Source organism: Neoarius graeffei, chromosome 14, assembly GCF_027579695.1.
Source record: "Neoarius graeffei isolate fNeoGra1 chromosome 14, fNeoGra1.pri, whole genome shotgun sequence".
In the NCBI taxonomy this organism is placed as follows: Eukaryota; Metazoa; Chordata; class Actinopteri; order Siluriformes; family Ariidae; genus Neoarius; species Neoarius graeffei.
Genome location: NC_083582.1, coordinates 22612927 through 22631939, shown reverse-complemented (window position 1 = coordinate 22631939; position 19013 = coordinate 22612927). Strand labels below are relative to the sequence as shown.

The 19013-nt window shown below is 43.5% G+C and overlaps 1 protein-coding gene across 1 annotated transcript in view; it reads right to left on the bottom strand.

The window, feature by feature from the left end:
* si:ch211-136m16.8 (trichohyalin) overlaps positions 1-17937 on the bottom strand; it is a 54490-nt gene extending 36553 nt beyond the window's left edge. The window contains exons 1-2 of the mRNA XM_060939422.1: positions 17732-17937; positions 17585-17643 (exon numbers count right to left, since the gene is read on the bottom strand). Of these exons, the coding sequence (XP_060795405.1) occupies positions 17585-17641 (57 nt within the window). The 5' untranslated portion in view covers positions 17642-17643; positions 17732-17937. The remainder of the gene's footprint in view (positions 1-17584; positions 17644-17731) is intronic.
* Between the last annotated feature and the right edge of the window lie 1076 nt (positions 17938-19013).

Below are 19013 nucleotides of genomic sequence, written 5' to 3'. Positions count from 1 at the left end.
ATAACCGATAGGTTACAACAGCTGTATAACAGCTGTATAACAATTTCCGAGACATGGCTACACAGAAACATCCTAGATGCAGCTGTGGAACTACAGGGGCACAGCATCTACAGAGCGGACCGTACATCAGAGGCCGGGAAGAAAAAAAAGGAGGACATGCGTGTGTTTATGTGAGAGACGATCTTTATACTTGGTCATTTATTTATTGAGGAAAATTATCCAATATTACATATCTGTGAGTAGCAAAAGTATGTGAACCTTTGCTTTCAGTATCTGGTGTGACCCCCTTGTGCAGCAATAACTGCAACTAAACGTTTCCGGTAACTCTTGATCAGTCATGCACACCGGCTTGGAGGAATTTTAGCCCATTCCTCCATACAGAACACCTGCAACTCTGGGATGTTGGTGGGTTTCCTCACATGAACTGCTCGCTTCAGGTCCTTCCACAATATTTCGATTGGATTAAGGTCAGGACTTTGACTTGGCCATTCCAAAACATTAACTTTATTCTTCTTTAACCATTCTTTGGTAGAATGACTTGTGTGCTTAGGGTCGTTGTCTTGCTGCATCTTCTCTTGGGATTCAGTTCATGGACAGATGTACTGACATTTTCCTTTAAATTTCGCTGGTATAATTCAGAATTCATTGTTCCATCAATGATGGCAAGCTATCTTGGCCCAGATGCAGCAAAATAGGCCCAAACCATAATACTACCACCACCATGTTTCACAGATGGGATAAGGTTCTTATGCTGGAATGCAGTGTTTTCCTTTCTCCAAACATAATGCTTCTCATTTAAACCAAAAAGTTCTATTTTGGTCTCATCCATCCACAAAAAAATTTTCCAATAGCCTTCTGGCTTCTCCACATGATCTTTAGCAAACTGCAGACAAGCAGCATTGCTCTTTTTGGAGAGTAGTAGCTTTCTCCTTGCAACCCTGCCATGCACACCATTGTTGTTCAGTGTTCTCCTGATGGTGGACTCATGAACATTAATATTAGCCAATGTGAGAGAGGCCTTCAGTTGCTTAGAAGTTACCCTGGGGTCCTTTGTGACCTCGCCGACTATTACACGCCTTGCTCTTGGAGTGATCTTTGTTGGTCAACCACTCCTGGGGAGGGTGGTAATGGTCTTGAATTTCCTCCATTTGTACACAATCTGTCTGACTGTGGATTGGTGGAGTCCAAACTCTTTAGAGATGGTTTTGTAACCTTTTCCAACCTGATGAGCATCAACAATGCTTTTTATGAGGTCCTCAGAAATCTCCTTTGTTCGTACCATGATACACTTCCACAAACATGTGCTGTGAAGATCAGACTTTGATAGATCCCTGTTCTTTAAATAAAACAGGGTGCCCACTCACACCTGATTGTCATCCCATTGATTGAAAACACCTGACTCTCATTTCACCTTCAAATTAACTGATAATCATAGAGGTTCACATCCTTTTGCTACTCACAGATATGTAATATTGGATCATTTTCCTCAATAAATAAATGACCAAATATCATATTTTTGTCTCATTTGTTTAACTGGGTTCTCTTTATCTACTTTCAGGACTTGTGTGAAAATCTGATGATGTTTTAGGTCATATTTATGCAGAAATATAGAAAATTCTAAAGGGTTCACAAACTTTCAAGTACCACTGTAAATACAGACATAAACAAAAAGTTACAGGTGATGACAATTAGAACTCAGGGGAGCCACTCCTAGGAAGTGGCGCAGGGTTGGCTGATGGAGTGCACATGGGAGTGTCAGGTGTGTGAGTGGGATTGTGGGAAGTGGAGTCCAGAGTGTTAGGTGAGCCCGGGAGCGTGACAGTTACCTGTATAAGTTGATTTAATTTGCTTCAGAATGTGATTTTCTCAGTTCATCTGATTATTTAATTAGCCTTTTACATCTTATCAGTGAAAATGCATGCAAGTACATGCATGTTCCATAAGTTACGGGTATAACGCCTATCCTGTTTTAATGAGAGTCACATGAGACTGTCAGTTCAATTCCATCCAATTCTCTAGATGGCTTTGTTCTCTGGCTTTATTTCATATGGTGGGGGCCTCCGTGACCGATGTGTTACTATCGGATTCACTTTCCGATGGTTCGAACTGATACGGTTCTACGTGTATAGCAGTAGCATGTACACACACTCCAATTTCAGGACTATCACAGTCAGATGCATCTGAGGAATCCAAAGAATCTCCAGTAAATCCGAACAACGTGGTCATTGCAACCACTCTTGCCTGGTGAGTCTGGTTTTGGTCTATAGCTGTCAAAGGCCTCAGCCTTAAAACCGGTTCCTGCTGTGACGTCACACACTCAGGGCTGGCTGGCTCAGCCGGGCAGCTCAAATGCCAACTTTGCAGTCGATTTTAACTCTCAAAAATATATATTTTTTATTCCCATTTATGCAGCATACAAGAGTCATGGATGGAGATACTATCCACTCAGAAATGTATTTAAAAATAAAAGTTCTGCGTATCTCCTTTAACTTGGACACTGTTAGTTAGCATGTAAAAACAGAGTTACACTAACATGAATAACGTTAACTTATCTGATGTCATTTCAGAAATATGTTTTAGCATAATCTTGCCAAATAAACAATGTAGAAATCTTTCTTTTCTAGTAACATTAGATACCCAATATGATTTTGAGTGTGAAAAGAGTTTGCTAGCATGTCAGGTGGAGCTTCACTGGCTAGCTAACTTAACATTAAACCACCATGATGCACAGCATGCATTAATTTTGTAAATTCACAAAATAATCCAGTAGGTTGCTTCAGAGGCATGAGGTATTATAAGCGTTGTGTCAATAATACAACAATGTGTTGACAAAAAATTTACTTTTAATACTTAAGTATTTTTAAAAGCAAGTACTTCAGTACTTTAACTTAAGTAAAAATTTGACTGGACAACTTTCACTTGTATTGGAGTAACATTTGACCAGTGGGATCTGTACTTTGACTTAAGTAATGAAATTGGGTACTTTGTTCACCTCTGTATTCAAAGAAATACTGCAAAATGATAGGTTAGGTGTTGACCTGAAGAGTGCGGAAATGACTTTGTAACTGAAGATGTTTTCACATACAGTCCTTACTAAACAAACCAAACTCAGCCCTCTTAAAGTGGACCAACAGAAAAGGGACTTCATTTGAAAGATGATTAAGTTCTCTTTCTGGTTCACTTCAGCCCTGATGGAGCCTCAGTCCTCTTTCTGTCCACACTATACTTTCTCTGGAGCTCTCAGATCTTTACTGGTAGCTTTCAGTTGGCGCATTTCATCTGACAATGGCAAGCCTAGAGGGCTAATATGCAAGGGCAAAAGGCAAAGAGAACGTGGAGTGCTTTGTGATCACAATGCAAAGGTTCAGCAAACCACAACATGGGCTTAAAGCGTTTCAGAGGGGTCTGAATTTGTTTGGAGTGTTCATATACAGTTAGGTCCATATATATTTGGACACTGACACAAATTTAGTTTTTTTACCTGTTTACTGAAACATATTCAGGTTATAGTTATATAATGGACATGGACATAAAGTCCAGACTTTCAGCTTTCATTTGAGGGTATCCACATTAAAATTGGATGAAGGGTTTAGGAGTTTCAGCTCCTTAACATGTGCCACCCTGTTTTTAAAGGAACCAAAAGTAATTGGACAATTGACTCAAAGGCTATTTCATGGGCAGGTGTGGGCAATTCCTTCGTTATGTCATTCTCAATTAAGCAGATAAAAGGCCTGGAGTTGATTTGAGGTGTGATGCTTGCATTTGGAAGATTTTGCTGTGAAGAAAACATGCGGTCAAAGGAGCTCCCCATGCAGGTGAAACAAGCCATCCTTAAGCTGCGAAAACAGAAAAAACCCATCCGAGAAATTGCTACAATATTAGGAGTGGCAAAATCTACAGTTTGGTACATCCTGAGAAAGAAAGCAAGCACTGGTGAACTCATCAATGCAAAAAGACCTGGACGCCCACAGAAGACAACAATGGCGGATGATCGCAGAATAATTTCCATAGTGAAGAGAAACCCCTTCACAACAGGCAACCAAGTGAACAACACTCTCCAGGAGGTAGGTGTCGCAATAACCAAATCTACCATAAAGAGAAGACTGTATGAAAGTAAATACAGAGGGTTCACTGCACGGTGCAAGCCACTCATAAGCCTCAAGAATCAAAAGGCTAGATTGGACTTTGCTAAAAAACATCTAAAAAAGCCAGCACAGTTCTGGAAGAACATTCTTTGGACAGATGAAATCAAGATCAACCTCTATCAGAATGATGGAAAGAAAAAAGTATGGTGAAGGCATGGTACAGCTCATGATCCAAAGCATACCACATCATCTGTAAAACATGGCAGAGGCAGTGTGATGGCTTGGGCATGCATGGCTGCTAGCGGCACTGGATCACTAGTGTTTATTGATGATGTGACACAGGACAGAAGCAGCCGGATGAATTCTGAGGTATTCAGAGACATACTGTGTGCTCAAATGCAGCCAAACTGATTGGTCGGCGTTTCATAATACAGATGGACAATGACCCAAAACATAAAGCCAAAGCAACTCAGGAGTTTATAAAAGCAAAGAAGTGGAATATTCTTGAATGGCCAAGTCAGCCACCTGATCTCAACCCAATTGAGCATACATTTCACTTGTTAAAGACTAAACTTCAGAGAGAAAGGCCCACAAACAAACAGCAACTGAAAACTGCTGCAGTAAAGGCCTGGCAGAGCATTAAAAAGGAGGAAACAGCATCTGGTGATGTCCATGAGTTCAAGACTTCAGGCAGTCATTGCCAACAAAGGGTTTTCAACCAAGTATTAGAAATGAACATTTTATTTACAATTATTTAATGTGTCCAATTACTTTTGAGCCCCTGAAATGAAGGGATTGTGTTTAAAAAATGCTTTAGTTCCTCACATTTTTATGCACTCATTTTGTTCAACCCACTGAATTAAAGCTGAAAGTCTGAACTTCAACTGCAGCTGAATTGTTTTGTTCAAAATTCATTGTGGTAATGTACAGAACCAAAACTAGAAAAATGTTGTCTCTGTCCAAATATTTATGGACCTAACTGTATGTGCAAAAAAGGCTGACTAATCACTTGCGGTTTTAGTTTGAGGGCTGAAAGGAAGCAAGTGTGAAAACATCCTGACACATGCTACCATTTTATCAACAATTTTTAAAACTTGTTATAAATATGAATATGAGGAACTGAATTAACTGTGCAAGGATACGTGCTGAGTAGGCTGGTGTTGCTGGACTACAAACCTGGGTATTGCACACCTGTACATGCCTAAACATATCTATGTTTCCTTCGACAACCCCAATTCCAAAAAAGATGGAACACTGTGTAAACTGTAAATAAAAACAGAATGTGATCATTTGCAAATCATGGAAACACTATATTTCATTGAAAATAGTACAAACAGAGCATATCAAATGTTGAAACTGAACAATTTTATTGTTTTTTGAAAAACACATGATCATTTTGAATTTGATGTCAGCAACACGTTTCAAAAAAGTTGGAACAGGGGCATGTTTACCACTGTGCTGCATCACCTCTACTTTTAACAACACTCTGTAAATGTTTGTAAACTAAGGAGACCAGTTGCTGTAGTTTTGAAAGAGAAATGTTGTCCCATTCTTGCCTGATATACAATGTCAGTTGCTCAACAGTTCGGGGTCTTCTTTGTCATATTTTGAGCTTCGTAATGCACCACATGTTTTAAATGGGAGACAGGTCTGGATTGCAGGCAGGCCAATTTAGCACCCGGACTCTTTTACTACGGAGCTAGGAAGTTTTAATATGTGCAGAAAGCAGTTTGGCATTGTCTTGCTGAAAGAAGGAAAGCCTTCCCTGAAAAAGATTTTGTCTAGATGGCAGCATATTGCTCTGAAACATGTGTACTATATCTTTCAGCATTAATGATACCTGCCCAGATATGTAAGCTACCCATGTAATGTGCACTAATGCACCCTCATACCATCACAGATGCTGGCTTTTGAACTGTGCGCTGATAAACAAGCCGGATGGTCCCTCTCCTCTTTAGCCTGGAGTATGTAGTGTCCATGATTTCTAAAAAGAATTTCTACTTTTGATTCGTCAGACCTTGGGACAGTTTTCCACTTCACCTCAGTCCATCATAAAAGAGCTCGGGCCCAGAGAAGGTGGCGGTGTTTTTGGATATTGTTTATATCTGGTTTTAAATTGCATTTGTGTATGCAGTAATGAACTGTTTTCACAGATGATGGTTTTCTGAAGTGTTCCAGAGTCCATACAGTGATTTCTGCTACAGACACATGCCTACTTTTAATGCAGTGTCGCCTGAGGGCCTAAAGATCATAGGCATCCAATGTCAGTTTTCAGCCTTGTCCCTTGCATACTGAGATTTTTAAAAAGAACTTTATTCATCACATGTACACTTGTGAAATTCCTCTCTGCATTTAACCCATCTGAAGCAGTGAATACACACATGCACACACATGTGAGCAATGAGCACACGCACATACCCAGAACAGTGAGCAGCCATGCTAACAGTGCCCGGGGAACAGTTGGGGGTTAGGTGCCTCACTCAAGGGCACCTCAGCGTAAGGCCACCCATGGTAACCTAACCACATGTTTTTGAACTGTGGGGGAAACTGTAGCACCCGGAGGAAACCTACACAGACACGGAGAGAACATGCAAACTCCACACAGAAAGGCCCCCTTCAGCCGCTGGGCTTCAGCCCAGAACCTTCTTGCTGTGAGGTGACAATGCTAACCACTACACCACCATGCCGCCATTTCTCCAGATTCTCTGAATCTTTTAATGATATTATGTACCATAGATGATATGATCCCCCAATTTTTTCCAGTTTTACATTGAGGAATGTTATTCTTAAATTGTTGGACTGTTTGCCCACACAGTCTTTTACAGAGCGGTGAACCCCTCCCCATCTTGACCTCTGAGAGACTCCGCCTCTCTGGGATGCTCTTTTTATACCCAATTATGTTACTGACCTGTTGCCAGTTAACCAAATAAGTTTTTTTTTTAGCATTACACAACTTTTTCAGTCTTTTGTTGCCCCGTCCCAACTTTTTTGAAATGTGTTGCTGACATCAAATATATTTTTCAAAAAACAATAGAATTTCTCAGTTTCAACATTTGATATGTTGTCTTTGTACTATTTTCAATTAAATATAGAGTTTCCATGATTTGCAAGTCTTCACATTCTGGTTTTTTTTTATTTTTATGTTTTACACAGTGTCCCAACTTTTTCGGAATTGGGGTTGTATATTTCTTCCCTGCTTCTGATCCTTTTAGCATCTAAACATGCTTCATCACCTCCAAAACAGCCTACATATGTAAAAAGTTGTTCTTTGATTTTCTTGCTGTACACTGTGTATGTTGTCCATCATGTCAACACCATGATTTTCTCTCAATTTTCTTTGCAGAAATCCAGATATTGATCCCCAGTGAGCAAGCCAGAGGTAACAGTGCCATGGAAAATCTTTATGGCACAACATGAGGAAGAACCTTGAGAGGAGCCAGACTCAAAACGGACCCTATCTTCTTCTGGGTGATACTGGATAGTGATATTATGAAATCATTATGCAGTATCCAAGTGTAGGTCTTTATACAAATGGAAATCTTGAGTGGAGTGTTGACCACGTATTGGTTCATATTATTTTCAGCAATCCAGAAATATTCCAACAAAGACCTTTTACATGAAACTAAGCAAAATGTTGATTACATAATCAACATTTACATAATATTACATATTACATAATCACATAGCTAGCCTACAACAAACTTTTTAGAGGTATTTAAGTCACTCACTCACTTTCAATAAGTGCATTATCATGGTTGGTGTTGAGATAGTTGTGCACTTATTCAAATATTCTGATGCAGTCATTCTGCACCCTGGATTTTTGCACCTTATTACATTACAGTATATTTTTGCACATAATCACTCATTTCTCTTTGCCCTGTCTTACTTGTTCATATACACTATATGGCCAAGAAATTGTGGACACCCGAATATCACATGCATTTGTGTTTTTTTTGAATGTTTGATTACAGATTTAGTCCCTTTTTGCTGTTATAATAATCTTCATTCTTCTGCTAAGGCTTTCCACTAGATTTTGGGGTGTGGCTGTGGGGATTTGTGTTCATTCAATTACAAGACCATGAGTGAGCTCAGGCACTGATGTTGAGTGAGGAGGTCTGGGGTGCAGTCAATGTTCCAGTTCATCCCAAAGGTGTTCAGTGAGATTGAGGTCAGAACTCTGTGTAGGACAGTCAAGTTCTTCCTCTCCAACCTTAACATATCATGTCTTCATGGAGATCGCTTTGTGCACAAGAGGATTGTCATGATGGAACATTCCAGTGAAGGGAAAATGCAATCCTACAGCATTGTATACAATTGTGCATTTCCAACATTTTTGGATGGAATGCATATGGGTGTGATGGTCAGGTGTCCACTTACATGCGGGAGAGTTGGGGCCATATAGCAGAGGCTCCAACTCTCCCGCTGTGGGCGGGAGATCTCCCGCTTTAGGGAACATTTAGAAAATCCTCCCGACCTCCCGCTGACAACATAAAAATCTCCTGCCTGCCCTTACTACACATGATTAGTTAAAAAATATATAACTTGATGTTTATGTTGACGAAAATTAATAGTTGACTTTCCGCTTTTCGCATGTCTGACATTGTATGGGTGGACTCAAGTGTGTACCCCACGGTATATGCCAATTCCCCGGTCGGTACACCGATCGGCGTAACGGGGGGATTGGAGTGAATGCCGGATGCATGCGCAATCAGATCAAGCGCGCATATGAATCAAGCGGAATTCGGTACACCACGGAGTCACACTGAGCCACCCAATGTCTTAGCAGTTACCGATAAAGCATACAGATGGCGCTATTAATGATACGCGCGAGAGAACGAGAAAATCCGCAACACTCAACCATTTTGCTTGTTTTTTTACGTCTGCATTTCGTCTGTGTTAGGGTTTTGCTGGGATTCGAACCTGGTTCGTTGGTGTGATAATCCAGCAAACCCCCACTAGGCCACCAGGGGGATGACTCAAATGCAGAGGCGTGAGGCGGAAGTAGAAAAAGAATCAAAAGGTTTATTTAAACTATATACACTATATACAGGGCAAAACAAAAGACAAAAAAAAACCAAAGAGTATAATCCAAAAGAAAAGCAAAGTGCAAAAATACAAAAGCTAAGAAGATCAAAAAACACAGTACAAAGGAAACTGGAGATAAACATAACAGCACAAAGACTCCGTGACAAGAGGACTGAACTCAGGGGTATAAATAGACAAACTAATTAAGGACACAGGTGAAGATAATTAGGCAATTAACACAAACACAAAAACACAGGAACAGTGGCGGCCTCTAGAGGCCAAAATAAACACGACATGAAAAGGAAATAACAGCGGCCTCTAGAGGCCAAAACAGTCCTAGTCCTAACAGGACCCCCCCCTCTAGGAGCGTCTCCTGACGTTCCCAGGGCGATCCGGATGGGCCGAATGGAAGTCCCGACATAGTTCTTTATCAAGGACATCCCGAGCAGGAACCCAGCAGCGCTCCTCAGGACCATAGCCCTCCCAGTCCACCAGATATTGCAACCCGCCGCGGACCCGGCGGGAGTCAAGCAGGCGATTCACAGTGAACACAGTCTGCCCCTGGAAGATGCGGGGGGGTGGGGGGTTCCTAGGGGCAGGGGCATACGTAGACGTCAGTACGGGCCGTAACAGGGAAACATGGAAAGTGGGGTTGATCCTCAGAGTCCGGGGCAACTGGAGCCGGTAGGAGACAGGGTTCACCCTGCGCACCACCTTGAAGGGGCCAATGTAGCGAGGAGCAAGCTTGCGGTTCTCCACCCGCAGTGGAAGGTCCTTAGTGGACAGCCAAACACGCTGCCCAGGGCGGAAAGCGTGTGCAGGTCTTCTATGGCGGTTGGCCTGAGTCTGGTTGGTTCTGGAGGTCTGTATGAGGGTCTTCCTGACCTTGCTCCAGGTCTTGCGACACCGTCTCACATATTGGTTGACCGAGGGCACCCCCGCGTCCTCCTCCTGGTCCGGGAACAGAGGTGGCTGGAACCCGAATTGGCACTGGAATGGCGACAGCTTGGTGGCCGATGACTGCAGGGTGTTGTGGGCGTACTCCGCCCATGGCAGCCAGGTGCTCCACGATGTCGGGTTATCCATAGCCAGGCCTCGCAGGGTGGTTTCCAGGTCCTGGTTGAGCCTCTCCGTCTGACCATTGGACTGTGGGTGAAACCCAGAGGAGAGGCTGGCAGTGGCTCCGATGACCTTGCAGAACCCGTGCCACACTCGGGAGGAGAACTGGGGCCCTCGGTCTGAGACGATGTCCTGTGGAAGACCAAAGACTCGGAAGACATGATTAAACAAAAGTTTCGCAGTTTCAAGAGCAGAGGGGAGTTTGCACAGTGGTATGAAGCGGCAGGCCTTGGAGAATCTGTCAACTAAGACCAAAATGACCGTGTTACCTTGTGACTCAGGGAGACCCGTGATAAAGTCGACTGCCACGTGGGACCAGGGACGCCGGGGAATGGTCAGAGGATGCAGGAGACCCTGGGGACGCTGTCGTGGGTTCTTGGTTCTGGTGCAAACCTCACAGGACAGGACAAATGACCTTACTTCCTTCTCCATGTTAGGCCACCAGAAGCGTCTTTTCAGGAAGTCCAGGGTCCTCCGAGCTCCCGGGTGGGCGGTGAGAGGGGAAGAGTGACCCCACTGGAGAACCTTGGCCCGGGCTTGATGTGGGACGTACAAGAGGCCTGGTGGCCCCGTCCCAGGACCGGGGTCCTGGCGTTGGGCTCGTCGGACAGCCTCCTCAATACCCCAGCGGACAGGGGCCACAATCCGGGACACAGGGATAATAGGCCCGACTTCATTCTCCCTGTTAGTGGCAGAGAACAGTCTGGACAGTGCGTCAGGTTTGGTGTTCTTGGAGCCGGGGCGGTATGAGAGGGTGAAGTCAAACCGACTGAAAAACAGGGCCCACCTAGCCTGTCGAGGGTTCAGTCTCTTGGCTTGCTGGAGGTACTCCAGGTTCTTGTGGTCAGTCCAAACCAGGAATGGATGTTGTGCTCCCTCCAGCCAGTGCCTCCACTCCTCAAGGGCCAGTTTGACCGCTAGCAGTTCTCGATCCCCCACATAGTACCGGGACTCAGCAGGACTCAGGCGGTGGGAGAAGTAAGCGCAGGGGTGCAGCTTTCCTTCCGAACGTTGAGAGAGCACCGCGCCGACACCACTGTCCGAGGCGTCCACCTCCACGATGAATGGTTGGGAGGTGTCCGGGAGAACCAGAATGGGTGCCGTGCAGAAGCGGTCCTTGAGGTCTTTGAACGCCTTTTCTGCCTGAGGAGACCAGCCATAAGATCCACCTGTCCCTTTGGTGAGGTCAGACATGGGTGCTGCCACAGAACTGAAGTTCCTGATGAACTTGCGGTAGAAGTTAGCGAATCCTAAGAACCGCTGAACCTCCTTAACGGACTTGGGAGTAGGCCAATCCCGGACGGCCAGGGTCTTGGCAGGGTCCATTTGGAGTTGGCCTGTCCGTACAATAAATCCCAGAAAGGAGACCTCGGGAACATGAAATTCGCATTTCTGGGCCTTGGCGAACAGATTGTTCTGTAGCAGCCTCTGGAGAACCTGGCGGACATGGTGGCGGTGCTCCTGCACGGTCTTGGAAAAGATAAGGATGTCGTCGAGGTAGACAAAAACGTATAGGTTAATCATGTCCCTTAAGACGTCGTTGATTAGGGCCTGAAAAACAGCTGGTGCGTTGGTGAGTCCGAAGGGCATCACCTGGTATTCGTAGTGCCCAGACGGGGTGTTAAAGGCAGTCTTCCACTCGTCTCCCTGTCGGATACGGATGAGGTGGTATGCGTTCCGTAGGTCCAACTTGGTGAAGACGGTGGCGCCTTGGAGCAGGTCGAAAGCTGTGGACATCAGCGGAAGGGGATATCGGTTGCGCACAGTGATCTTATTCAGGCCCCTGTAATCAATACATGGTCGGAGCCCCCCATCCTTCTTGCCGACAAAGAAGAAGCCGGCTCCAGCAGGTGAAGTGGAGGGTCGAATAAACCCAGAGACCAGGGCATCTTTGAGGTATTCCTCCATGGCCTTGCGTTCTGGCTGAGAGAGTGAAAACAGTCTGCCACGAGGAGGGGTAGTCCCAGGGAGCAAGTCGATGGCACAGTCGTAGGCCCGGTGCGGAGGAAGAACGGCAGCCCTGCTCTTGCTGAATACCTCCTTGAGATCCCAGTACTCTGTGGGAACTTGAGATAACTCGGTGAGATCAGGGGGCTCGGCAGGAGACACAGGAGAGCTAGAGAGCAGACAAGAGGCATGGCATGCAGGGCCCCATTCCACAACCTGGCTTGTTACCCAGTCTATGCGAGGGTTGTGGCGAGTAAGCCAAGGAAGGCCTAGAATAACTGGGAACTCAGGTGAAGGAATCAGGTGCAGGGATATTTCTTCCTTGTGACCTTGAGACTGGAGGAAAACTGGAGAAGTAACTTGGGTGACTCTTCCATCACCTAACGCTTGGCCATCGAGGGCAGACACAGACAGTGGGACTTCAAGAGGTGCAGTCGGAATATTGATGCTTTGGGCGAAGTGAATATCCATAAAGTTCCCAGCCGCCCCTGAGTCTATCAAAGCTTGACAAGAGTGGACAGACTCACCCCAGGAGATGGAGACCGGGATGTAGATTCCTTGGCCAGGGAGTCCGGGAGAGAGGGTAGGCCCCGTCACAACCCTCCCTCGGCTGGACGGGGCGGTCCTTTTCCCAAGAGTTCGGGACATGATGCTCGGAAGTGACCAGGCTTGCCACAGTAGATGCAGCACTTGTCCCTCCTTCTGCGCTCCCTCTCAGATGCGGAGAGGCGAGTACGACCCACTTGCATGGGTTCTGGACAGTCACTGAAGGAGGTAGACGGTCTCCAGGTAGAGGTAGGGAGGCTGGGGGGGCTCAAGGCTTGGTGGCGTTCTCTCATCCTGTTGTCCAGACGAATAGCATGTGAGATGAGGGTTTCGAGGTCACTTGGGCATCCAATAGAGGCCAGACCGTCCTTGATGGGGTCAGACAGACCATGGTGGAAGGCTGACACCAGGGCAGTCTCGTTCCATCCACTTACTGCTGCGAGTGTTCGGAACGAGATGGCGTAATCTGCGACGCTTCCTCCTTGCCGGATGGACATGAGCTTTCGGGCTGCGTCGGTACTGATGTCTGCCTGATCGAAGACCCGAAGCATCTCTTCAGAAAACAGCTGGAAATCAAAGCACTCAGGTCCCTGTCTTTGCCAGATAGCAGTAGCCCAGGCTCGCGCCTTACCAGCTAATAAGGTGATCACAAAGGCAATCTTGCGGCGATCCGTAGTGTAGGTGGTAGGCTGAAGCTCAAAGGTGAGTTGACACTGGGTAAGGAACTCTCGGCACTCACTGTGCTTGCCGTCATACCTCTGTGGTGCAGGAAGGCTGGGTTCGCGAGGTGAAGAAGGCAGCATTGCAGGAGGCACTGGAGCAGGAGTGGGAGCTGGATCAGGAGCAGGAACTGGATCAGGAGCAGGAGATGCAGGCAGAGATGTCAGCTGTGCCAGGGTTTTCCCAATTTGCTGAAGCAGTTCCTCGTGGCGAGCGAGGGCCTCACGTTGGCTGGTGAGCGTACGTCCATGAGCGTCCATGGTCGCTCCGAAGCGTGTCAAAGCTGCCATAATTCCCTGAAGGTTGGCCGGGTAGACAGTTGAAGCAGCCTCTGCTGAGTCGGTCATGACGGAGTCTTTCTGTTAGGGTTTTGCTGGGATTCGAACCTGGTTCGTTGGTGTGATAATCCAGCAAACCCCCACTAGGCCACCAGGGGGATGACTCAAATGCAGAGGCGTGAGGCGGAAGTAGAAAAAGAATCAAAAGGTTTATTTAAACTATATACACTATATACAGGGCAAAACAAAAGACAAAAAAAAACCAAAGAGTATAATCCAAAAGAAAAGCAAAGTGCAAAAATACAAAAGCTAAGAAGATCAAAAAACACAGTACAAAGGAAACTGGAGATAAACATAACAGCACAAAGACTCCGTGACAAGAGGACTGAACTCAGGGGTATAAATAGACAAACTAATTAAGGACACAGGTGAAGATAATTAGGCAATTAACACAAACACAAAAACACAGGAACAGTGGCGGCCTCTAGAGGCCAAAATAAACACGACATGAAAAGGAAATAACAGCGGCCTCTAGAGGCCAAAACAGTCCTAGTCCTAACAGTCTGCATTTATCGCCTGCTTGTCTTTAACTTTATGTTGATGATGATGATAGTTTATTTCGAACATGTAAACAAACAATGAATAAATAAGCAGAAAACAAGAAAAGCAAAACAGCATTTGCACAAGAATATGTAAAAAGCCACTAAATTAGAAAATAAACCATAAATAATATAGGTAATAATAATATAATATCAAAATCAAAACAAAAGAAAACAAAACAAAAATACAAACAAGGACACACTAAGCAGTTTTGAGTTTACATGTCCGAAAAGGAGTGGGCTGAAGTAAAAACTTATTTAATCCCACCCCTCTTCTTTAGTCAATATAAATTGATTATCTAGCTTCCTCACACACACACACACACACACACACACACATATATATATATATATATATATATATATATATATATATATATATATATATATATACACACACACAGTTAGGTCCATATATATTTGGACACTGACACAAATTTAGTTTTTTTACCTGTTTACTGAAACATATTCAGGTTATAGTTATATAATGGACATGGACATAAAGTCCAGACTTTCAGCTTTCATTTGAGGGTATCCACATTAAAATTGGATGAAGGGTTTAGGAGTTTCGGCTCCTTAACATGTGCCACCCTGTTTTTAAAGGAACCAAAAGTAATTGGACAATTGACTCAAAGGCTATTTCATGGGCAGGTGTGGGCAATTCCTTCGTTATGTCATTCTCAATTAAGCAGATAAAAGGCCTGGAGTTGATTTGAGGTGTGATGCTTGCATTTGGAAGATTTTGCTGTGAAGAAAACATGCGGTGGAAGGAGCTCTCCATGCAGGTGAAACAAGCCATCCTTAAGCTGCGAAAACAGAAAAAACCCATCCGAGAAATTGCTACAATATTAGGAGTGGCAAAATCTACAGTTTGGTACATCCTGAGAAAGAAAGCAAGCACTGGTGAACTCATCAATGCAAAAAGACCTGGACACCCACAGAAGACAACAGTGGCGGATGATCGCAGAATAATTTCCATGGTGAAGAGAAACCCCTTCACAACAGCCAACCAAGTGAACAACACTTTCCAGGAGGTAGGCGTCTCAATATCCAAATCTACCATAAAGAGAAGACTGTATGAAAGTAAATACAGAGGGTTCACTGCACGGTGCAAGCCACTCATGTACTCAAAGTACGGTGAAGGCGTGGTACAGCTCATGATCCAAAGCATACCACATCATCTGTAAAACACGGCAGAGGCAGTGTGATGGCTTGGGCATGCATGGCTGCCAGTGGCACTGGGTCACTAGTGTTTATTGATGATGTGACACAGGACATAAGCAGCCAGATGAATTCTGAGGTATTCAGAGACATACTGTGTGCTCAAATCCAGCCAAATGCAGCCAAACTGATTGGTCAGCATTTCATAATACAGATGGACAATAACCCAAAACATAAAGCCAAAGCAACCCAGGAGTTTTAAAAGCAAAGAAGTGGAATATTCTTGAATGGCCAAGTCAGCCACCTGATCTCAACCCAATTGAGCATGCATTTCACTTGTTAAAGACTAAACTTCAGACAGAAGGGTCCACAAACAGACAGCAACTGAAAACTGCTGCAGTAAAGGCCTGTCACAGCATTAAAAAGGAGGAAACACAGCATCTGGCGATGTCCATGAGTTCAAGACTTCAGGCAATCATTGCCAACAAAGGGTTTTCAACCAAGTAATAGAAATGAACATTTTATTTACAATTATTTAATTTGTCCAATTACTTTTGAGCCCCTGAAATGAAGGGATTGTGTTTAAAAAATGCTTTAGTTCCTCACATTTTTATGCAATCATTTTGTTCAACCCACTGAATTAAAGCTGAAAGTCTGAACTTCAACTGCATCTGAATTGTTTTGTTCAAAATTCATTGTGGTTATGTACAGAACCAAAATTAGAAAAATGTTGTTTCTGTCCAAATATTTATGGACCTAACTGTACCTTGTGAAAATCAAATTTTTGTACATCTTTTTAAACCGCTTCATGTCTGGACATCCCTTGAGCTCCTCATTTAAACTGTTCCACCGCTTCACCCCACAAACAGAAATACAAAAACTTTTCTTGGTTGTGCGCACCCTATAATTTAATTTAAATAAACCCCTTAAATGATAACTCCCTTCTCTTTCAGTGAACAGTTTTTGAATATTATGTGGTAGTTGATTATTGTTTGCTTTAAATAATATTTGTGCCATTTGATAGTCCACCAGATCTGCAAATTTCAGTATTTCTGACTGTAAGAATAATGTATTTGCATGATCCCGATAACCAGCCTTGTGTATAATCCTTATTGCTCTTTTTTGGAGAATGAATAATGAATGTATTGTATTTTTGTAATTATTGCCCCATACCTCTGCACAGTAACTTAAATAAGGTGAAACCAGGGAACAGTAAAGAATCCGGAGTGAATTGTGATCTAGAAACTGTCTGACTTTGTTTAATATTGCAATACTTCTTGATACTTTGGAATGTATGTTTTTTATATGTGGTTTCCAGCTGAGTTTTTCATCAATAGTTGTTCCAAGAAATTTGATTTCCTTAACTCTTTCTATAATAACCCCATCTATTTGAATATTTATTTGTGTTTGTTTTGTTGTTACCAAATAATATTACTTTGGATTTGTTCAAGTTTAATGATAATTTGTTACTGTTGAATCATATTATTAATTTATTTATTTCTGTTGTGATCTCCTCCAATAGTTCCATTAAATTATCACCAGAAAAGAGGATATTTGTATTGTCAGCAAACAAGACAAGCTTCATTACTTTAGATAAACTACATATCTCATTATCTCTAGCTGCTTTATCCTGTTCTACAGGGTCGCAGGCAAGCTGGAGCCTATCCCAGCTGACTACGGGCGAAAGATGGGGTACACCCTGGACAAGTCATCACAGGGCTGACACATAGACACAGACAACCATTCATGCTCAATTTAGTCACCAGTTAACCTAACCTGCATGTCTTTGGACTGTGGAGGAAACTGGAGTACCCGGAGGAAACCGGAGGAAACCCACATGGACAACATGCAAACTCCACACAGAAAGGCCTTCGCCGGCCACGGGGCTCGAACCCGGACCTTCTTGCTGTGAGATGACAGCGCTAACCACTATACCACCGTGCCACCCTCATTTAAACATATCTGAGGTAAAGTTAATAGTTTCACATGCCGTCAGGAAGCAGGATTTACCCTCCTGAACATAGGTCACATAATTAACTGGCTGAAAAACCTATGAAACTTCTGGAAAAACCAAACAAACAAGCAAACAAAGACAACCACTCACCCAAACAGTCCACATAGCACGACCAACTCTGTTTATTGCACTTTCGGAGTGTTCCATCTCTGAGAACCATGAAATAAGTTGTTCAATTAAACACTCAAAAACAATGATGCGAGTCGTTTAGATCTTTTATATCTATGAACTACATACAGGTCTTCAGCTCCTGAGGTTGAAAAGTTGGTGTTTTAAAGAGGAAGGAGCAGAATACATCAGGTTTGGTTAAAAAGAAACCAATCACAATAGCAGCACATACATAGAACAGGATGTGTGTGGGTTTGTGGTAAATTAAAAAAAAAAAGTATAACTAAGAAACTCTATTAGATGATCTACATGTCGCTTTGCTGATAAGCACTTCTCTAAACGGACTGTTGCTGTAATATCCACTTCCCTAAACTTTTAATATTAGTATAACAAACCAGGAAATGAGCTGGATGTAGAAATGTACTGCACGTGACATAGCCTGCTGCAACCCAGGGTTTGTCGTAGTAAAGTTGCAAACAAGGTGATACAGTGTGTGTCAGCAGCTACTGCATAAATATTTCAGTTTTAGTTGTAGGGAAAAAAAAGAATCTATACAGTTTTAGTTGGGAAATTGTTTTGAACTTTTGTGAAAAGTGTGAAACCATGCTTTATTCACTGGTACTGACAGACTGTTGCCAACTCTTCAGGGGAAAGTATCCAAAGCAAGCTCAGAATGTCGCTAGAAGTCACTAGGTGATGTCACATGCTAATTTGCATATTAGTTATTCATCATGATCAATGGTATATCAAATTTGCCATGTCCGTCCTCAGACTGCATGTTCACGCTGCACTCATGCTCGTTAAGACTTATTGATGCCGAGTCCCTGTTCCTGATGACAGTGCAATCAAGTCTTGCGTATATAAGGACTCTTATGCTCCGTTTACACGTAGCCGGATATCTATGAAGACACATATTTATTTATGCGGTTGCACCTCTCATTTACACGTAAACGGAGGTTTCAGTCACTGAAAATGGATATCTTTGAAAACTCCGGGCAAAGTGGAGATTTCTGAAAACTCCGTTTTCATGCCTGCGTGTAAATAGTGGAAAATCTAGTTTTAGGTTTTCCCGACATCATGATATGCGTCACAGAACAATATTTGTGTCAGGCGCTCAATATTTTGGTTTGATGGTCTCATGGATGCAACACGGGTGGTCGTCCTTTTTACATATTTGCAAACACTTTTGGTTTGTTTGCATTTGCAAATAGGACTACAACTGCTTTATGAGGAGCAGAGGAGAAGGAGTGCGAGGAGGGTCGCAGTTTTTCAGGCACTTTTCCTCCCACCAAGACAAAGGCTTGCTGCTTACCAACGTCGCCGCCGTCATGTCATTTGTATTTTCATGATTCTGATAGGCTAATATGGCTTTATACTTCTCCTTATACTGCCACCTATATGTTTGGCATGC